General features: G+C 40.7%; 1 protein-coding gene and 1 long non-coding RNA gene across 2 annotated transcripts in view; one reads left to right on the plus strand and one right to left on the minus strand.

Moving 5' to 3' along the window:
• Window positions 1–7474: 7474 nt before the first annotated feature.
• UBTFL1 (upstream binding transcription factor like 1) lies at window positions 7475–8722 on the plus strand. Its single transcript, XM_019450063.2, has one exon. It carries the CDS (start codon window positions 7487–7489, stop codon window positions 8720–8722), a length of 1236 nt encoding a protein of 411 aa, XP_019305608.1. The 5' UTR covers window positions 7475–7486.
• A 5042-nt stretch (window positions 8723–13764) lies between these two features.
• Window positions 13765–19090, minus strand: part of LOC109267335 (uncharacterized) — a 28129-nt gene continuing 22803 nt past the window's right edge. Inside the window, exon 4 of the long non-coding RNA XR_002080035.2 lies at window positions 13765–14022. This is a non-coding gene — a long non-coding RNA (uncharacterized LOC109267335). The remainder of the gene's footprint in view (window positions 14023–19090) is intronic.

Below are 19090 nucleotides of genomic sequence, written 5' to 3' on the forward strand. Positions count from 1 at the left end.
CTTGTTTAAATTGTGTTTTTTGTTTCTTCACTGGGAAATCCTTTTCTAACATAACCAAAAAGAACCAAAAAGATATTTTCCTGTATTCACATCTTTTAAAATGATGAATTTGCTTTTTCATATTGAACGTACCTGGAATTAATTTTTTGAAGTGTCACAGAATACTCACTGGGAAGTTTCTCTTTTGTAATCCATTGGCAATGCCTACCTATTCAGTCAAAAATCACATTTCCATATAACAAGTGAGTCTTAGGTTTCCTCTTTGGTTTCTGTGGGTTTCTTGTCCATCTCTGTACCAGTGTCTCACCTCTTAATTGTGTGTCGAGACCATCACATTTGTCACTGATATCTCAAAATGCCTAATGATGTTTTGACCCATAGAAGAATGCTGCTGTATTATTGCCAACATCCATATTTAGTATAAAGTGTATATGCATAAGTATCTAGTATGTATTTGCATGTAATACATTGCGATCTTCTCATCACGTATTTCCAGAATTTGAAATACACCCAAAAAACAACATACCTAAAAATCTGATTGCAGTGTCTTTTTTGAGTGATCTTCAGGAAAATAAATTAAACGCACTACTTTTTCAACTACATACATAATTTTTTCAATGCTATGTGGTATCTGAATTTTCCAAGATAAAGAAAAAAATTTTTTCCTCTATTTAAGTAGTCAAGAATCCAGAAATATGACTATCCAACTTTGTTTTTGAAGTCCTCAACATTCTCTTTAGGATCTTAATCTCCACTATTATACTTTCTTCATTAAAGAATATTTAATCAATATTACTGAATCAAAGTGTGTCTAGTGATACTCTAGCTCTCAGGTGTAAGAAATTTACTCGGCCTTCGTATCTGTAAACAGCCTCATTCAGTGTTTCCCAAAGTTTGGCATTCATCTGAATTACCTGGAATGACTGATAAACCACAGATTTCATCCCCCCTCATGTAACATTTTTCATTCTGTAGGTCTTGAGTTTGAGCTCACAACTGGTATTTGAAACAAGGCTCAGGTGATTATGATGCTGAGGGAGCCGAATAAAATTTTGAGAACCGTAGACAGTCTCTTCTTAATTCCCTATTATCCTCAACATTTCATATCCTCTATTAATCTATGTCATTTTCAATGGTTGACAGAATTCCTTCTAATGGCTATTCTCAATTATTAGTCAGAAATGTGTGGAATCATATGTATTTCAGAACTACCTTTCAGATATGGACTATGGCAAACAGAGTATATAGTATGTAAACTGTACCAATTATTGGGTAGTATAGTGTAGTCAAACCCTGCTGCCAATAAGGCAATCATGTTACTCATTTATGAATTGGCTCATTCATCAAATATCTGTTAAATGCATGTTATCTCCTAGACACTAGGTTACCTGCTGGGGTAATGAACACTTTCTATATTTCTTGCAATTTCCACTACTGGAAAAGATACAGTCAAATATATTTGGAGTTCATATAAAGAAAGGCCTATCTTGGTCCTGACGGTTAGGGGAGATTTCCCCCTAAAACAGATTTTTATTTGTCTTCTGAGGGTGAACTGAAGTGTAGGACATACTAGATTAAGAGATGGGAGAAGAAGTTTCAGAATGACATGGGCATTGTAGATAACCAAGTCTGTCTATGATGGGCAAACTCTGTGTTCCTACTTTACACCATTGAGCTGGAATCACACACTCGTGTATTTTTGTAACTCCAGCAAACTCCCAAACCAGGTGTGCAACCACAGCATGTATTCTAGATAAGTGGGCCACAGAGATGATTTTAATTTACAGAAGATGGAACAAAACAAAAGATGGAATCAAAAGTCAAGGAACACATACCAACTGGCCCAGAGATTTCTTTCCTGACAAACACTGGGAAACTGGACAGGAGACTGTAACAATTATCCTTTCACACATAAAAGAAGAAATGTATCCTCAGATTCCATCAGTGGGCCATTCTTCCTTATCCAAGAATCCTTATAGACTCCTAGAGCTTACTCCCAACAGTGGCCCACATCCAGCTCTCAATACTGTTTTCCAGAGGTGAAGTCATCATCCATAATATGTCTTGATGTTCTCCACACAGGACAATAGTTAGATCTTTCAGAATTTAAAGATGCATCTTGACAGTCATGCCTACACCTCAAACTTCTCACACAACCAGTTTGATATCATGATCAGTTATTTTTTTATTGAAGGAAATCTCCACTATGGAAAGAAAAGAATATTCTAGTCAAAACCAGTTTAAAAATTCCCAGCCCATTTCTGAGTTGACTTAATATCTGAATTCATATAAACTATCTGTGATTTCAAAATTTAAAAGACAAAACATTCAAGCTTTTTGTTCTTGTGAAATATTTCTTCTCTTAGCACAAAATATTAATTTCTAAGTCATTTTGCTTCCAAGAATGCCCAGATCCAAGTGACTCCACTTTAAAACCTAAAAAGGGGCACCTGGGTAGCTCAGTCAGCTACACATCTGACCCTTGGTTTTGGCTCAGGTCATGATCTCATGGTTCATGAAATCAAGACCTGCATTAGTCTCTTTTGTGCTCACAGTGTGGAGCCTACCTGGGATTTTTTTCTCCCTCTCTCTCTCTCTGCCCCTTCCCTGTTCTCTCTTTCTGAAAATAAACATTTTTAAAAACCACCAAAAAAAAACCCAATAGATTTTTAAAAATTAAAAAAAATAATAAAACCAAAAGAAAAAAACCAAAGAACAGTTCTTAAAGGAATCAGGAAAAATACTAAGGAATTCTTCTACATATCAACAGTATTAATATGAGTCTATTACTAAAATGCCCCCCTCAAATTTAAACAAAGATATTTTTCCCCTTGCAATTTCTCTTGCAAATAAATCTAAATGATTGAGAACAGAAAGTTGTTAGTCTTACTTGATGGTGAAGTCATAGGTTATTCTGATAGAAAAATGTACATCATGTTTTAGTAAACTGTGTTTGTTGCTGTTGAGATAAGTGTCAATTTTTGGTCACCTGTAACCCTAACTTTAACACTCCCAAATTTTACTTACTATTTTAATTTTTATATTGTGAAGGTGCTAATAAGTGCATCCGCTCTAATGAAGTCAGTATCAGTTTTGTTTAAAATCAGTTGATAGTAGGGGCACCTGGGTGGCTCAGTCGGCTCAGCGTCCGACTCTTGATTTCTGCTCAGGTCATGGTCTCATGGTTCATTTTCTGGGATCAAGCCCTGTGCGCTGACAGTGCAGAGCATGCTTAGGATTCCCGCTCTGTCTCTCTCTCTCTTTCTGCCCCTTCCCCACTTGCACGTGCGTGCACACATTCTCTCTCCCTGTCTCTCAAAACAAATAAATAAATAAATATTTTTTAAAATAAAAAATAAAATCAGTTGATAGTAAAAACAATAAAATGGATAAAGAAGACTAAGATATAGGACAAAAAAAATAAGCTATAGTAGATGACAGGCATGAACGTATATTTGTATACACATATAAGATTTCTGTGCATGTTTTGGCCTAATATTTGTGGACTATTTATGTCACTTCATAAAGAGGGGCTCTTTGCAATAAGGCAAGAGGAACATATTCATTTCCCAAAAAAGGGGAGTGAGGGTTTGCCATTCAGTTCAGTAATTTGTTCCAAAATCCTGTTCAAGAAAGCACTCCTACTATGTGCAAACTAGCCTTATATTGATAAAAAGAGAATATCTCCTCTACTTTGATACTCTCGGGGCACCTGGGTGGCTCAGTTGGTTAAGCATCTGACTTCAACTTAGGTCATGATCTCATAGTTAATGAGTTTGAGCCCGAGTGGGGCTCTCAGCTGTCAGCACAGAGCCCACTTCAGATCCTCTATACTCTCTCCTCTCTGCCCCTCCCCCGCTCTCTGTCTCAAAAATAAACATTAAAAAAGAAAAGGAAAAGAAAGTTGTTTTAGTAACAAGATACTTTAGTCAGAAAGGCACAGATTACAAGAATTCCATGGTTTTAAGCATGTTGATAAAATTATTTGTTTTAATATTATTAAAGTTTTTGTAGATAAACAATTGAAAGCAATTACCGTAACTAAATATATACTAGGCAACTAAAACCTAACTTCTATTGCAGCTGCTTATACATTGACCCAATGGTGACCTAATTATCACATTAATTACCTTACTAGTTAAATCCATGCTTGCTAGTGATATGGGTTCCAGTTGCCAAATATATTTGTATACTTGCAATAAATGAATAAAATTCCTGTAAGAAAGCTTTGTTGCGTAACCAGCAGGCATAGGCCTTTCCAACCCTCTTCCTCCTGTATGAAAGAGTTTTGGTGAGTATTGATTTGTTAATTTCCTCCAAAAAGCATGCACTTCAGGACTTTGATCCAATCTATAGCTGCAGGGGTGAGTCCTGATTGGTCTGAAATATCAATCAATAATGTGACTAGCCAGTGATTGGTTTAACAAGGGCAGTTCACTAAGCTCATCTACTTTCATTTAAGTGTCAAAACCATCCAATCATGATTTCTTGTCTAAAATTACACTGCTACTAAATGTTGGAGCCAGAAATCCCACCTTTGACCCAATAAAATCAGTAAGCCATTACTCTCCAAGACACTACAATAGGCAAAAGCAAGCAATCTGGGCTTTCTAAGCAACTGAATTAATTAAATCAACAAGAATTTTCTGATAAGTTTACAGTTCCAAGAACAGTCTGTCAGGTTGGGGATATAATGGTTAGTAAAATAACATCATTATAAGAGATAATAATTTTTTTTTAATTGATGAAGAAATCTATACAACGCCACTCATCTGTATGTCTTCTGTCCCTCATCCATGATCCAGAAAAATGCCTTTATTGCAACCCATTGATTAAAATGCACAAAAATGTGCATACATAAGACAGTCATAAAACTAACATCTCCTTGATGTTTTTTATTTCAAACAGAATCTGTCACCAAAATCAATTTCTGAATATGAGTGTTAACAGGATTAATCTTTGTAAAATTGGACCAGATTTCAATTTGAATCTTCTTACATGAATATACTAAGTTTTTTAGTTTGCCTTCCTATCTTTATTACAAACACACTTGCATTGAAAACCAATTGTGAAGGAGGAGAGAATGGCAGCATATTCTAAGTCCTTAGGAATTATTACCAAGCATTCCTTGTCATGGTGAAAAGATTTAACAATCATGTAATTATAATCAGCACCATAAAACATATCATAATTTAAAATTTTTGTTTTGCAAAAACATTCATTCATTTCTGTTCCAAGTGAACACATCGTCCCTCTAATTTCTGACGTTTCTGCACAGTTACCAGTGTCACTTTAAGGCAAGCCCATTCATCTCTAACTTTATGTCAGAAAACTGACGTTTCTGAAATCATTTGTCAACAGTCAAATACAAGTTATTTTCCAAATTATCCAATGTGTTATCTACTTGTAAATTACCAAGTATTTCCTCTAGCATACTTGCATATTGCCATTTGTAGAACAGAACGTAATATATTTATACAAAGAAAATAAGATTGTCCTAACTCATTTTTACGATCTACAGAGAATAAAAAATTACAAGACTGGAAACTAATTTGTGAGTCTTTATAATCTATATAAACAGCCAAGGAATGAGTAAAACAACAGACCAAAACTTAAGCACCAAATTATTCCAGAAATATATAGCAAAATCAGATGACAAAGTAGCTTAAGTTATGAAAAAGATGAAGGAATGGAGTCATTTTTTAAATTTGAAAATGAAATGATTTCATAGAAACAAATGCACTTTGCTGGTACATTAAACTTATGATACTGTATTTGCTTTATTTTGAGAAGAGGCAGGAACTCCTCTCATGTAAACTGTGTTCACCAAGGGAATAGAGCTATTGTCTCACCAATGTTTGCTGTAGAAGTAAAACTAAGTCATTCTTGCAATCATGATCTCCTGATAGCCAATTTAACTTTGATCATATTGCTTTCACAAATCCTCTGTAGTTTTTGTTTAGAGATTACATCTCCCTAAACCCAGAATTCAGTATAACGATTCACATTTTGGTATCAAAGGTCACCTTGGCCTCAGTAGACTAAGAAGAACTTGAGCAGCACTAAAAGGATTTAGATAGCCTCCTGATGATGAGAAACTATCAGATCCTAGACCACGAGAAAACACTGAAATTAACACTGAAGAGAAGGACCTACATTCAAATACTATACTGAAAGATAGTCAGATGTGTAAGCAGGAATGGGAGAAGAATGTGGGGACCCAGAAACCCAGACAAAAATTTGCCATGTGCACATTGTTTAAAATTAATGGCAAGGATAAACCAACAACAGGAGGGTAATTTCAGTATATGGTTTCTGGAGACTGAGAATGGAATTATTCTAATCAAGGACAGAAAGGTACATCTTCCATTGGTCCTGCCTACTGCAGAAACCTAATCAGGGAAGAGCTTCAGGGATCCCAAACTAAAGGCTTTGCAAGGGCAAAGTAAGTTTGTTTTGTTTGTAAGTCTGTGAAGTTGGCTGGACTGTGGGAACTCAGAAAGTTACCCATTTTCTAGTAGAGAACCCAGAGAACACAGAACTCCTAACCCAATTGGGTGGATCTTCCTATAAGCATTGATGAGACCATTTACACAATCATTAGATGAGCACACCCTTGTTAGTAGAAGAATCAGTACTTTTTTCTTTAAAAATAAGTAATTTAACTATCAGCAGGCTTAAGACTTTTCTAAGCGGGTGTAATATGCCTAGTTAACAAAAATTATGTATGTAAGTCTTTCCAGTTTACTCCTGAGCTTTCAATTAATGTTATTGTTTTGACATTTACAAATTTATAAACTTATTTTATTTATTTTATGTTTATTGTATATATAAATGGGGATATCTAGAGGGAATGTTCTAGATTTCATGTAGTTTTATATTTGGTTTGGCCCTAAAACTTAATTGGAAAATCTTGTTGCAGTATGGTAAAAGGGACTGAGGCTTCAAGATGAGAAACACGGGGGTGCCTGGGTGGCTCAGTAGGTCAAGTGTCCAACTCCTGATTTCTGCTCAGGTCACAATCCCAGGTTTATGGTATCGTGCCCAAAGTAGGGTTCCTCGATTAGCATAGAGCCTACTTGAGTCTCTCTCTCTCTCTCTCTCTCTCTCTCTCTCTCTGCCCCTCTTTCAAGTTTCTGAGCTCTCTCTCTCTCTCTCTCTCTCTCTCTCAAAAACAAAGCAAAACAAAAGAAAAAATGTGAACATAAATTTCAACTCAGAAGTGGGCAATTTTCCATTTCTGTTTCCATTTACATTGTTACATTGTTTACATCGTTAAGGGTGATTAAATTATGGGGGGCGCATATCCCAAGTGGGTTGTAATTTTCTCAATCATTGCTTCTCTCTCTCCTCAGAAACATGGACCTCCCCACACTTTAGGACTTCCAGAAATAACTCACGTGCTAAGCCTTGAAAGTGAGAAGGTTTGAGCTCCTGCTGAAGTTTCTGAACTGCTAGGACCAGATAAGTGCCCCAAGAACTAGAAATGGCGTTGTCTAGAGGCCGAGGTCACTGGTCCAAAGAAGACATTGTGAAGTTACTGGACCGCATGGAGACTAACCTTCCCTCCAATGACAGCCACACATTCAAAACAACCCAGTCACAGATGGACTGGGAAAAAGTAGCTTTTAAGGATTATTCTGGAGAAATGTGCAAACTCAAATGGTTGGAGGTTTCTTATCACCTGAGAAAATTTCGCACTTTGACAGAATTAGTCCTGGAAGCCAAGGAACATGTTGAAAAGCCTGACAGAAGCAAAAAATGTAAGAAACATCCGGACTTGCCCAAGAAGCCCCTGACTGCTTACCTTCGCTTCTTCATGGAGAAGCGGCCTCAGTGCTCCCAGAAATATCCCAACCTGAGCAACCAGGAGCTGACCAAGGTCCTGTCTAAGAAATACAAGGAGCTCCCAGAGAAGATAAAGCTCAAATATATTCAAGATTTTCAGAAGGAGAAACAGGAGTTTGAGGAGAAACTGGCTCAATTCAAGGATGACCACCCTGATCTATTCCAGAACCCCAACAAATCGGATGTAACCAAGAGGAGCCCAAACGGGGCCCAAAAGAAGTTTCCGAGTCACGTGCCAGAAGTGAAGTCTCCCCTAGGAAGCTGTTTTTCCAAGAGGATGATATTCCGTGGAGAGCCCCGAAAGCCCCCCATGAACGGATATGAGAAGTTCCACCGGGATTTGTGGTCAAGTAGGGAGCTGCGAGATGTGCCCCCAAGGGAGCGCAGGGTGGAGATTGGCAGGCGCTGGCAGCGAGTCCCGCAGAGCCAGAAGGACCATTATAAGCAGCAGGCTGAGGAGCTGCAGAAACAGTACAAGGTGGATCTGGATGACTGGCTCAAGACCCTGTCTCCTGAACAGTATGCTGCCTACAGAGAGGCGACCTATAGTAAGTGTAAAAACATGAGCATGAGGGGAGGCCCGGATCCCAAGGTCAGACGGACAGATCTGCAGTCGCCATCAGCAAGGAGTCTGCAAGAAGGGCTTGGACAGGAGTCAGGGCTGCAGGCTCCGGAGACAGAATCACCAGAGACCACTGGGGGCAATGCTCATGCCTCTTGGGGATCAGGAGAAGATGAGGAAGGGGAGGAAGGGGAGGAAGGCAGCAGCTCCTCAGACTCCAGCAGCGGGAGTGAATGCGAAGATTGTGAGTTTGGGGACAGTGGCTCCAGCACATCTTCCTTAGGTGACTCCTCTGATGCGGACCCCAACTGAGTTTTGTTCAGCCACTAAAGGGCGGGAAAGAGAACTTCCCAGCAAAAGTCCAAGGCATCTGTGTCAATTGGAAGGGCTCTTCTCTCTGTCCCTTTTCATTTCCTTCCTTTTTGCCTTTCCTCCTCAATTCAGAGGAGGACTGGTTGGAAAGAGGGGATCTGGTGCAGTATTTTCTGGCTCCCCTCTGTACCCCAGATCCACCCCCTAGAAACTCCATGCACTGAGTGCCCTTGGAATAAACAATGAGATGACAGAGCAGTGAGGAGAACACTGGATTAGACTGTTTCCTGAAGTGAGATGTTTTCCTCTCATCTGCATGCCACAGCTGGCAGAGGACGCCTAGGAGCCTGGGTGACCCTGACATTTCCTGTGGAATCGTGCCTCAGGACTCCTGCACCTCATCTGTGATGAGGAAGGGGTAGGAGGCACATATGTGTATGTATATCGAACTCCTATATCTCCATGAGGCTTACTAATATCAAAAAATAAAAATAGGGAACTCAAGACAGAAACATTCCTTAAGATAACTGTCCTTATTAAAGGGAGCATGTCACTGGCTGTGATGGATATGGACACTGTATTTCCAGAGAATACCAAAATTCTAAAACACTTAAAATTGCCAATGCTTGCAAAATATATATTGTTTTATTTTAGCCTCAAATATAACTTCGTGATTTTGCTGCCATTTTGCTTTCAAAACTTAGTTGACTAAGTTTTAAAATGTATTTTCTAAAAGTAGCCATGAGTTGATCATTGTAATGGTTTCATGATCAGTTCAGTTTTCTCTTCTACTTTTGTGAATATTTAGTTTTTTTCTATGAATAAAATATTGAAAGCAGAAAAGAACAAATCTATATTTTTTTAATCTTTGAAAAACTTCATGATTTCATTTGAATGAGTGCCTCTATGGACTCAAGGAATTATGATTTGGATCACCAATCCTCTAGGTGGTTTCTGCATTCGTTCCTGGCAGAAGCCTAAACTCCTTCCTCCTGTTCCAGGCACAGGTGAGTCTCAGCTTTAACATCCAGGATAGATGGATGGATGATGGATGGATAGATAGATGAATTAGATAAATAGATAGGTAGATACATACATACATGGATAGATATATGGAGACACAGACATAGATGTATATACTCTTCTCTTCTCCTGGCCTTTCTGTGAATTCTTGTCTCAGTATTATATTTTTGTCATTATTTATCTTATGGTTATGTTTGGAAATGTATTTAAGGCTAGTGTCCTCTAATTATACTCTTTTCTCCCTGTATATTCCTGGATGTTTCCATATTGTGTTCTCATGAATATTAGTATCATAGAATTAGTCATATTGTTTTATATGAAAACCATTAAGGCTTGAGGGTTTAGGTAACCAGGTGCCTTAGTGAATTTTTGTTAAGGGATTTTCTAAGTAAATGATATTTAGAAAATAAAGGCAATAATTACAATTTTATACCTCTAATTCCTCTTTCTGAATGTGTTGGTTGGAATATCCAGAACAATGTTAAGTCAGAGAAATGTATGCCTGTCTTACTTCTGAATTTCAAGTTGATAGAACTTGCAATGACAATTATGCTGACTAATATTTATTTGAAATAACTATAATGTATTCAGAAAATGCATGTTTACTTACATTATTGTTCTTCTTAATCCATAATGTTAATCACCGTTTAAAAAATCACTCATCTCATGTATCAGTGTAATTTTTCCATGGCTATATTCATACTGGGAATTGGGTTATTGAACTAACTAATTTTTTTAAGCTTTAATTTCTATTTTTGAGAGAGACGGAGAGAGAGAGAGTGGGGGAGGGGCAGAGAGAGAGGGAGACTGAGGATCTGAAGCAAGCTCTGTGTTGGCAGCAGAGAGCCCGATGCCAGGCTAGACTCACCAACGGCGAGATCATGAATTGAGCTGGTCAAACACTAACCGAACGAGCCACCCAGGTGCTCCAAGTTAACTGATTTTTAAGCCCACATCATATTGCAGACACCCACTTTTGAATACTGTGTTAAAGATGACTACAGTTTAGGCACACTTCCTTTCTTATGGATATTTACACAAGCTTCTGGGTATTTATTCACTTCACCAACGCTTTTTCATGATCTAGATTTGAATTCATTGTTTTTCCAGTTTAGTAAGATCCAAGTGGGTGTGGGAACAGGATTCATTAATTATTACATCAAAGCTGAAGGAATTCCCTAGGCTCCTCCCTAGAAAACTGAAACAAAATGTAGTTAGGGAGAAGTACCAGGGAGGAAAATCTCCTCAGAACTGTTGCAGACACATAGACTGGGCTGGATTAGCACTTAGGCTCTTTCATTTTGCATAAGTTGGACAAAAATTGAATGGGAAATATCAAGGAGTCACCTGTGTGCTGTCATGTGCCTGGAATCTGAAACACCAGAGGAAGGGCGCATATCTCCTCATATCAGTGACGCTTGGCCTGAGTCTCAAGGGAGCAAGTCAAAGCAAATCAAAGGGAGGCCAGGAGATTGTAGAATTAGTTGCTTCCTGAATTTACCACCCTTATCATTGGGCATTCCTTTCTTTCAAGTACCATAAATTCCTGGTTTCCCTTCACTGCTGTCTCTGTCTTGGAAATCTACATATTCTCATGTAGCCTATATGCCTTTCCAGCATGAACCCATCATGTCCCACGTGTCTATCTGTTATTCTCACATTAATTAAGTCCATATATTTCTGCAAAGGTCGTACCACAAAATAATGATCTCATTGACATCTCCATTACAGTTTTCCTCTGGCACACCATTCTTCAAGTGTCAAAGACAGAATTCATCCCAAACCCAAAACCTGCTCCTCTCTTGAGCAATGATCCCACCCATCATCCAGTTGTCCAAATCCTTCCGTTCTATACTCACCAATGATCTCCTGCTTCATTTTCACCAGCACAGAGCAGGTGACCCATCTTCTCAGCACACAATTGTAAATGGGAGCTCCAGGAGGCCTGCTGAGCTCTAATGGAATTTTCCTAAATTCTCTTGGCTGGTTCAAACTTCTTCAGGTTCTACCAGTTGTCACACAGAATGAGATATGAAAGACTCAGATATGCCGCTGGGAACCACAGGGCAGCTCCAACACCTCGTCAGTGATTTAAAGTGCAAGCTTTTGGGGGAGGTGGCTGGGTGGCTCAGCTGGTTGAGCATCTGACTCTTGATCTTGGCATAGGTCATGGTCCCAGGGTCATGGGATCCAGTCCCTGAGTAGGGCTCCATGATGAGCATGGAGCCTGCTTAAGATTCTCTCTTTCTCCCTCTAGCCTTCTCCCTGCTTGTACAAGCGTTCTCTCTCTCTCTCTCTCTCTCTCTCTCTCTCTCTCAAACAAACTAATTAATTAACTGAAGAGAAAGGTTTTGGACTTGGGCGGTGACTCAAGTAAGGCAGCCACTGGGAAGTGGGGAGGGAGGGAACAAAGGGCCAAATGATTTGATCTTTGCTCATTACTGGTGGGAAAAACCAAACAAGAACAAAAAAAGATGGAGGCAGAGGATGTCTGGGGTCATCTTACCCTGGGGGAGGGGACAGGATGCTGTACAGAAGGCGGACCCTCCCCTATTCCTCTAGGGCTAAATGGTAGGGAACTCTGGTCATTGGGACAGCTCCAGTGTCAGCGGAGAAATCCTGACATCAGAAGGTCCTCAGGGACAGGGTGGGGCTCAAACTTCTTCAGAGCAGAGACTTGTTTCCCTTGTTAATCCACGGCCCCAGGATTAAAGGGGATTCTACATCCTCTCTGCGCGCTCCCCTTTGTGTCTATGAAAAAGGCAGTGCGTGGGTGAAAATGTGTGATCTGAAACGGACTGCACAGTTTTCGAGAAAGTCATCTGAACCACCTACAGAGGAAGCTGGGGTTCCGCGGGGCCCACCTGTCGCCTACCCTGGAGGGAACGGGTCCCACTGTCCCCAAGGCTGAGGCTTCCCAGTTCATACTCCAGGCGCCTAGAGAGCAGTGGAGGGCACTGCAGTGGAGGGCACCCTGTCGCCAGGGTGAAAGAAAAGCCTAGAAGGCCAGGGTCCCTAAACCAACACTGCAATTCGCGGAGATTCAAACTGGATCTGAAATCCCCCAGGCAAAGGCTGAGCATCTCTACCCCTTTCCCGCCAGGGATGCAGGACGGCGGCGACCACACCCACCACCGCGCAGGGCCGGCCCCAAACGGTCCCGCAGCCAAGGCCCCTTTGCACGGGGACTCTGCGGTGCTCGCTCGGCCTACTGACTCGTCCCGCTGAGGCCGGGAACCTGCACCGGGAGACTAGGGGTAGTGGCGCGGTTTCCGAGGGAAAAAAAAAAAAAAACATAAAAGGGAAGCGGAGCCTCGGGAACAGACCCAAGGGGCGACAGGACGGGGGTGGAAATAAGGGCCCACAGGAGGGAGCCCGAGAGCGAGCGGGGCCGGAGGGACTGGAGCGAAGAGGCGTCGCCAAGCGCTTCCAGCCTCGGGGCCCCTCCGGGCTCTGCGCACCAGCCTTAGGGGGAGACGGGGTCCGCGCAGCCGGCCTCCCGGCCGGGAGCCTTTCTCTGGGTGCTGAGGTCAGGGGTGACGTAGAACAGGTGCGGGTGCGAGTGCGGGTGGTGATTGCATTCGGGTGGGAACGCGACCCCGGGACGTGGCTCAAGACCCGAACGGAAGCCGGGAGATCGCGGGAGGAATGCGGCGCGGGGCGTGGTCAAAACAAAGCGAAACCCACTGGAGTCCCTGATGCGGCTCCCCCCTCCCCATCCCCCCGTCCCCACGGAGCCTCTGCTCGGGATTTCCAAGACCTCGTAGAAGGCGCGGCCCAGAAGCGCGCCAGCTCCCTCTGACCTCATCCCACCCGCGGAATTAGGACGAGCTCACTGGTCCTCACAGCTCCTCACATTTTACACGAGGAAGTGCATGGGCTTCAGAAGGATTTCTCCTCCTCCTGGGCCTTTTGGGCGCTCGATTCCAGCTACTGGGTTGAGAACACGCAGGATTCCACCTTTGAGGTCCGGCGGGGGAGAATAAAACGAAAGGATGGAAGGACAGAAGCCACAGAGGTACTGTGGCCCCGCTGGCAACGTTTTTGATGCAAATTCTCTAACAAATACAGGGGAGAGAATGACTGGTTCCTCTAAGCCATAGGGAAAATAATAAAACTGCCAAACAGGGAAAGGAAAACAGGTCTGTTCTCCAAGAGGCAGATGCAGAAGCCTGGATGGTCTCAGCTCCTGACATCACCAGGTGTTCCTGAGAGTCCATACCTGCTGGGCTGGAATTTCCATCTCCTTTAGCAAAGGGCTGAAGATCTTGCAAAGACTGGATCAGAGAGAGAAAGAAGAGACAACAAGATATTATAATACGAGAGGAGAAAAATAAAACTGAAGAGACACTACACAAAATATGCAAACCTTCCTCACAAGTCTTCGCAGACTCTCGGGCTGATGGGAGGAGGCAGGCTTTCTCCTGCACATCTGGAAAAGCTGCACAACTGCTGTTCACTTCTATGAACACGTGCCTCTACGGCCAGCATCCTTCATTTTCATATTATGTATATCTGAGCCAAGAGTCAGATTCTCAACTGACTAAGCTACTCATGCGCCCCCAGCATCCTCCTTTTTACAAAATTTATTTTACCAACTTGAAAATTGCAGAAAGTCCAGAATCTCGTAGTAGCCCTGAAACGCTAATACACTTGCTCTCTATTCTTTCCATTTTTTCTGCATCTTCATTCTTTTGTTCCCTCTGTATCTTTATTCTTATGTTCTCATACATTTTTACTGTAGACACATGCTTTTTGTTAGCTTTTTTGATGCATAATTTACATATCATTTAACCAACTTTAAGCATATACAATTTTTTTGGATTAGTTGTTTTTTTATTTTTATTTTTTTAAATATGAAATTTATTGTCAAATTGGTTCCCATACAACACCCAGTGCTCATCCCAAAAGGTGCCCTCCTCAATACCCATCACCCACCCTCCCCTCCCTCCCACCCCCCCCAACAACCTCAGTTTGTTCTCAGTTTTTAAGATTCTCTTATGCTTTGGCTCTCTCTCTCTCTCTCTCTAACCTCTTTCTTTTTTATTTTTTTTTCTTCCCCTCCCTCATGGACTTCTGTTAAGTTTCTCAGGATCCACATAAGAGTGAAACCATATGGTATCTGTCTTTCTCTGTATGGCTTATTTCACTTAGCATAACACTCTCCAGTTCCATCCACGTTGCTACAAATGGCCAGATTTCATACTTTCTCATTGCCAAGTAGTATTCCATTGTATATATAAACCACAACTTCTTTATCCATTCATCAGTTGATGGACATTTAGGCTCTTTCCATACTTTGGCTATTGTTGAGAGTGCTGCTATAAACAGTGGGGTACAAGTGCTCCTATGCATCAGCACCCCTGTATCCCTTGGATAAATTCCTAGCAGTGCTATTGCTGGGTCATAGGGTAGGTCTATTTTTAATTTTCTGAGGAACCTCCACACTGCTTTCCAGAGCGGCTGCACCAATTTGCATTCCCACCAACAGTGCAAGAGGGTTCCCGTTTCTCCACATCCTCACCAGCATCTATAGTCTCCTGATTTGTTCATTTTGGCCACTCTGACTGGCGTGAGGTGGTATCTGAGTGTGGTTTTGATTTGTATTTCCCGGATGAGGAGCGACGTTGAGCATCTTTTCATGTGCCTGTTGGCCATCTGGATGTCTTCTTTAGAGAAGTGTCTATTCATGTTTTCTGCCCATTTCTCCCTGGATTATTTGTTTTTTGGGTGTGGAGTTTGGTGAGCTCTTTATAGATTTTGGATACTAGCCCTTTGTCCTATATGTCATTTGCAAATATCTTTTCCCATTCCGTTGGTTGCCTTTTAGTTTTCTTGGTTGTTTCCTTTGCTGTGCAGAAGCTTTTTATCTTCAAGAGGTCCCAATAGTTCATTTTTGCTTTTAATTCCCTTGCCTTTGGGGATGTGTCAAGTAAGAAATTGCTACGGCTGAGGTCAGAGAGGTCTTTTCCTGCTTTCTCCTCTAGGGTTTTGATGGTTTCCTGTCTCACATTCAGGTCCTTTATCCATTTTGAGTTTGTTTTTGTGAATGGTGTAAGAAAGTGGTCTGATTTCATCCTTCTGCATGTTGCTGTCCAGTTCTCCCAGCACCATTTGTTAAAGAGAGTGTCTTTTTTTCCATTGGATATTCTTTCCTGCTTTTTCAAAGATTAGTTGACCATACTTTTGTGGGTCCAATTCTGGAGTCTCTATTCTATTCCATTGGTCTATGTGTCTGTTTTTGTGCCAATACCATGATATCTTGATGATTACAGCTTTGTAGTAGAGGCTAAAGTCAAACATATATGATTTAATGTTTTGATAAATCAGTGGAGTCATGTTGAAAAGCACAGGACAAACCAGCTGATATTTAAGTAACATCTAAAGGTTATTATCACTTGAGAAGGAGCATATTTATGAAATTGGCTTGAAAACTTCATGTTTAATTAGGAAAATAAATGTGTATCACAAAGGAACAAAATAATTAGAAGAGATCTGTTGAGGTAATCATGAATCCTAGAAAATGCTGTTCACTGAATGTAATTTATGGATCATGTGGGGTTCAGAGGTCCCTGAAATCCATAAGGCAGAAAATTATATATGAAGGAATATTTGGGAACATAGTGAAAGTGCACAGTTCCACATTTCTGACTCAAGAATTTATCTTCCTGCCCAGAGGTCTGTAAACATTATGAAACATGATAAAGGCATTGTCAAAGGAAAGATGCATTTCATAACACAAAGTAAAGATACTCCCACATCTGGGTCTCAGTATTGCCTACCCTTTCCCAACTCTAACCCCTTCTCCCATAGAGGTGACCACATCCTAGTGATTAATATATCCTGACACTATCATATTTTTGAAATTTGTGTAAACTCAATCCCATAACACATGCTCTTCTGTGTGTGATTTCATTTGTTTAAAATTATGTTGGTGAGATTTATCCCCCCCACCAATGCATATAGCAATCATTTTTTAAAATTTTGTTTCATAGTATTCCATTATATGAGAATACCATCATTTACTCATTCTACTACTGATGAAAATGTTCACTTCCGTTTGGGTAAGCATAAATACCCCTGTCATGAAGAAATTGTGCATGTCAAAGATTATTTGTCTAGGACCACATAAGTTATCCAAAATATAATTGCAATATCATAGCTTCTCTAAAGTGAAAAATGTGACCATGAATATGATCATATGAAGGCAAGCCTAAGTCAGATGCTTCAGACTGTGTAGACAGCAATAGCACAGCTGATAGTAGCTGTGTGAAAAGCACACCCTTTCCTAGGATGACACATGATTTCAATAGAAGGGCACAGGCATTTTAACTGTACACAGCTGACCTTCTGGTAATGTGATTGCTACCCAGCAGTGACTCTTCTCAGCCTTCAATGTAGATGCTATTATTTTCTTCTTTAACTCACTGTTACCATTTCTACTTCTAATAATATAAAAGTGGTTTCTTTACATGTTCAAATACACTAGCCATGTAAACACCTTTCAAATAAACTCACACCAGTGCGAACGCCTCCACCTGTTAAGTGTAAAAACGTGAGCACATACATCAGGTGTTCACCTTCTGCTCTGTTAATCCATAAGGAAATCCTTTTGTCTGTTACCCTTTTATTTGTCTTCTGTCCTTTTAACCTTTCTGATATATGTCTTGCATTCAGCATGGAATTGAGTTTTGCTTTGTGATTTAATTTGGCAATACCTTCTTTTAATAAGAGTTAAACCATTTACTTTTATTGATATGAGAATTTTGTGTGGTTTTATTTTGGTTATAGCATTTTCAATAGTTGTATGCACATATCTGTCTTTCACTAACTTATTTGTATTCATTGCTTTTGTTCTGGTGTGAAGGTTGGATAGGAAGGCTGGATTTTGTTCTGATGGCTTCCTGATATAATTTGCTAAAGTAATCTTTTTCTTTAGACATTGTCTCCAAACTAAGACAACATTAGCTTGTATTCTCTTTCTTCCCCTCCCCATGCTCTCCTTCATCCTCCACTTTGATATCATAATACTAACATTAAGGCTTTTCCCTTTGCAGTAGTAAATATGCCTACAGCCTACACCCATGTCTGCACACAAAATCCTGCGACTCCCGGGCATTATAGATGAGGTGGTCCATAAGCTCGTTCTATGCAATGCCTTTCTTCCTCCCCTTCTCCCATCTTTCTTAGTCCTCTCATTTCTATATTATCAGAGCACCTACTAATTAGATTCCTTTCTGTTCATTTGTCCTGCACATGTTTTTGTCTTTGAGGCTAAATATATTCTGTGCTCACCACCACCACCACACTAAAATTAGAAGGTTTAAAAAAAGTGCTGGAGAAAGCAAACAAAAATGTATCCTCTGGTAAAATCGAAGGCAGAGAGAGAACGAAAGAGAGGGGATGAGAATGAAAATGTTCATTCTGGGCGGGGAGGGGAGAATACACTAAGCACTGTCTCTATGATAGCAGGATTTGATGGTTGACTGGGAACAGGTGAAGTTTATAGCTTTTCGTGGGAGCAGGGAAGCCCTGCCCCTTATAAAAAGCTGAACCGACTCAAGAACCTGTGATGTTTCAGAGCAATGTTTTGACCCACAGGTAGGAGTTTGAGAACACTCTTTAGCGTTTATTTCCCAAGAAAATATTTAGATATGATTTGCTGAGCGTCTGTCTGTATTGTGATGGATTTGAGTAGAACAGATACTGACTAGATTAGTAAACAGGGCCAGAAGATTCAATCAAGTTGAACCAAGCCTTCCTATTTTACCTGCACAGCATCTGGTATTTCTGGAACTAGAAGGTAAAGAAATTATCTGTACTTGGAGTTGTTGAGACTGGCCTTCTCCTCCTATATATCTAATCTTTTTTGGACCTCAGTGTCCTTGTCCAGCTCAAATTATAATTAGCTTCCTGAATTTTCTCCCCAGGTCAGCGCTTTGTCCTGGAGGTGGTTAATTTGCTGGATTCACAGGGTACAGACCACTTCCTCCTTCAGCTCTTTCCATCCTCACTGTCCCCTACAGGTTGACAGCAGGGGGGAGTCTGCTGCTCTAGGTTATGGTTATGCTACTGAGCTCTTCGCACCAAGCAGGAATCTCCAGCTTTGGGGGTGCCCATCTGTTACCAATTGGGTTTCTAAGCTTTCCAGTACTTAGTCTCTGGAAACACTGTTGCCTTTCTTTCATGCTGTTGGAGACAATTGGTGATTTTCTCTGTATCCTGGTGGTCTTGCTCCTCTTGCTTAACCTGGGCTTCATGGGGTTACCTCCCTCATCACGTTGTTTAGTCATAGATTTTGTCTTGTTCTCCTTCTTGATCTGCTGGTTCTTGTGGTGGACTCAG

Source organism: Panthera pardus, unplaced genomic scaffold (assembly GCF_024362965.1).
Source record: "Panthera pardus isolate Hobbes unplaced genomic scaffold, ASM2436296v1 HiC_scaffold_12, whole genome shotgun sequence".
Classification (NCBI taxonomy): domain Eukaryota; kingdom Metazoa; phylum Chordata; class Mammalia; order Carnivora; family Felidae; genus Panthera; species Panthera pardus.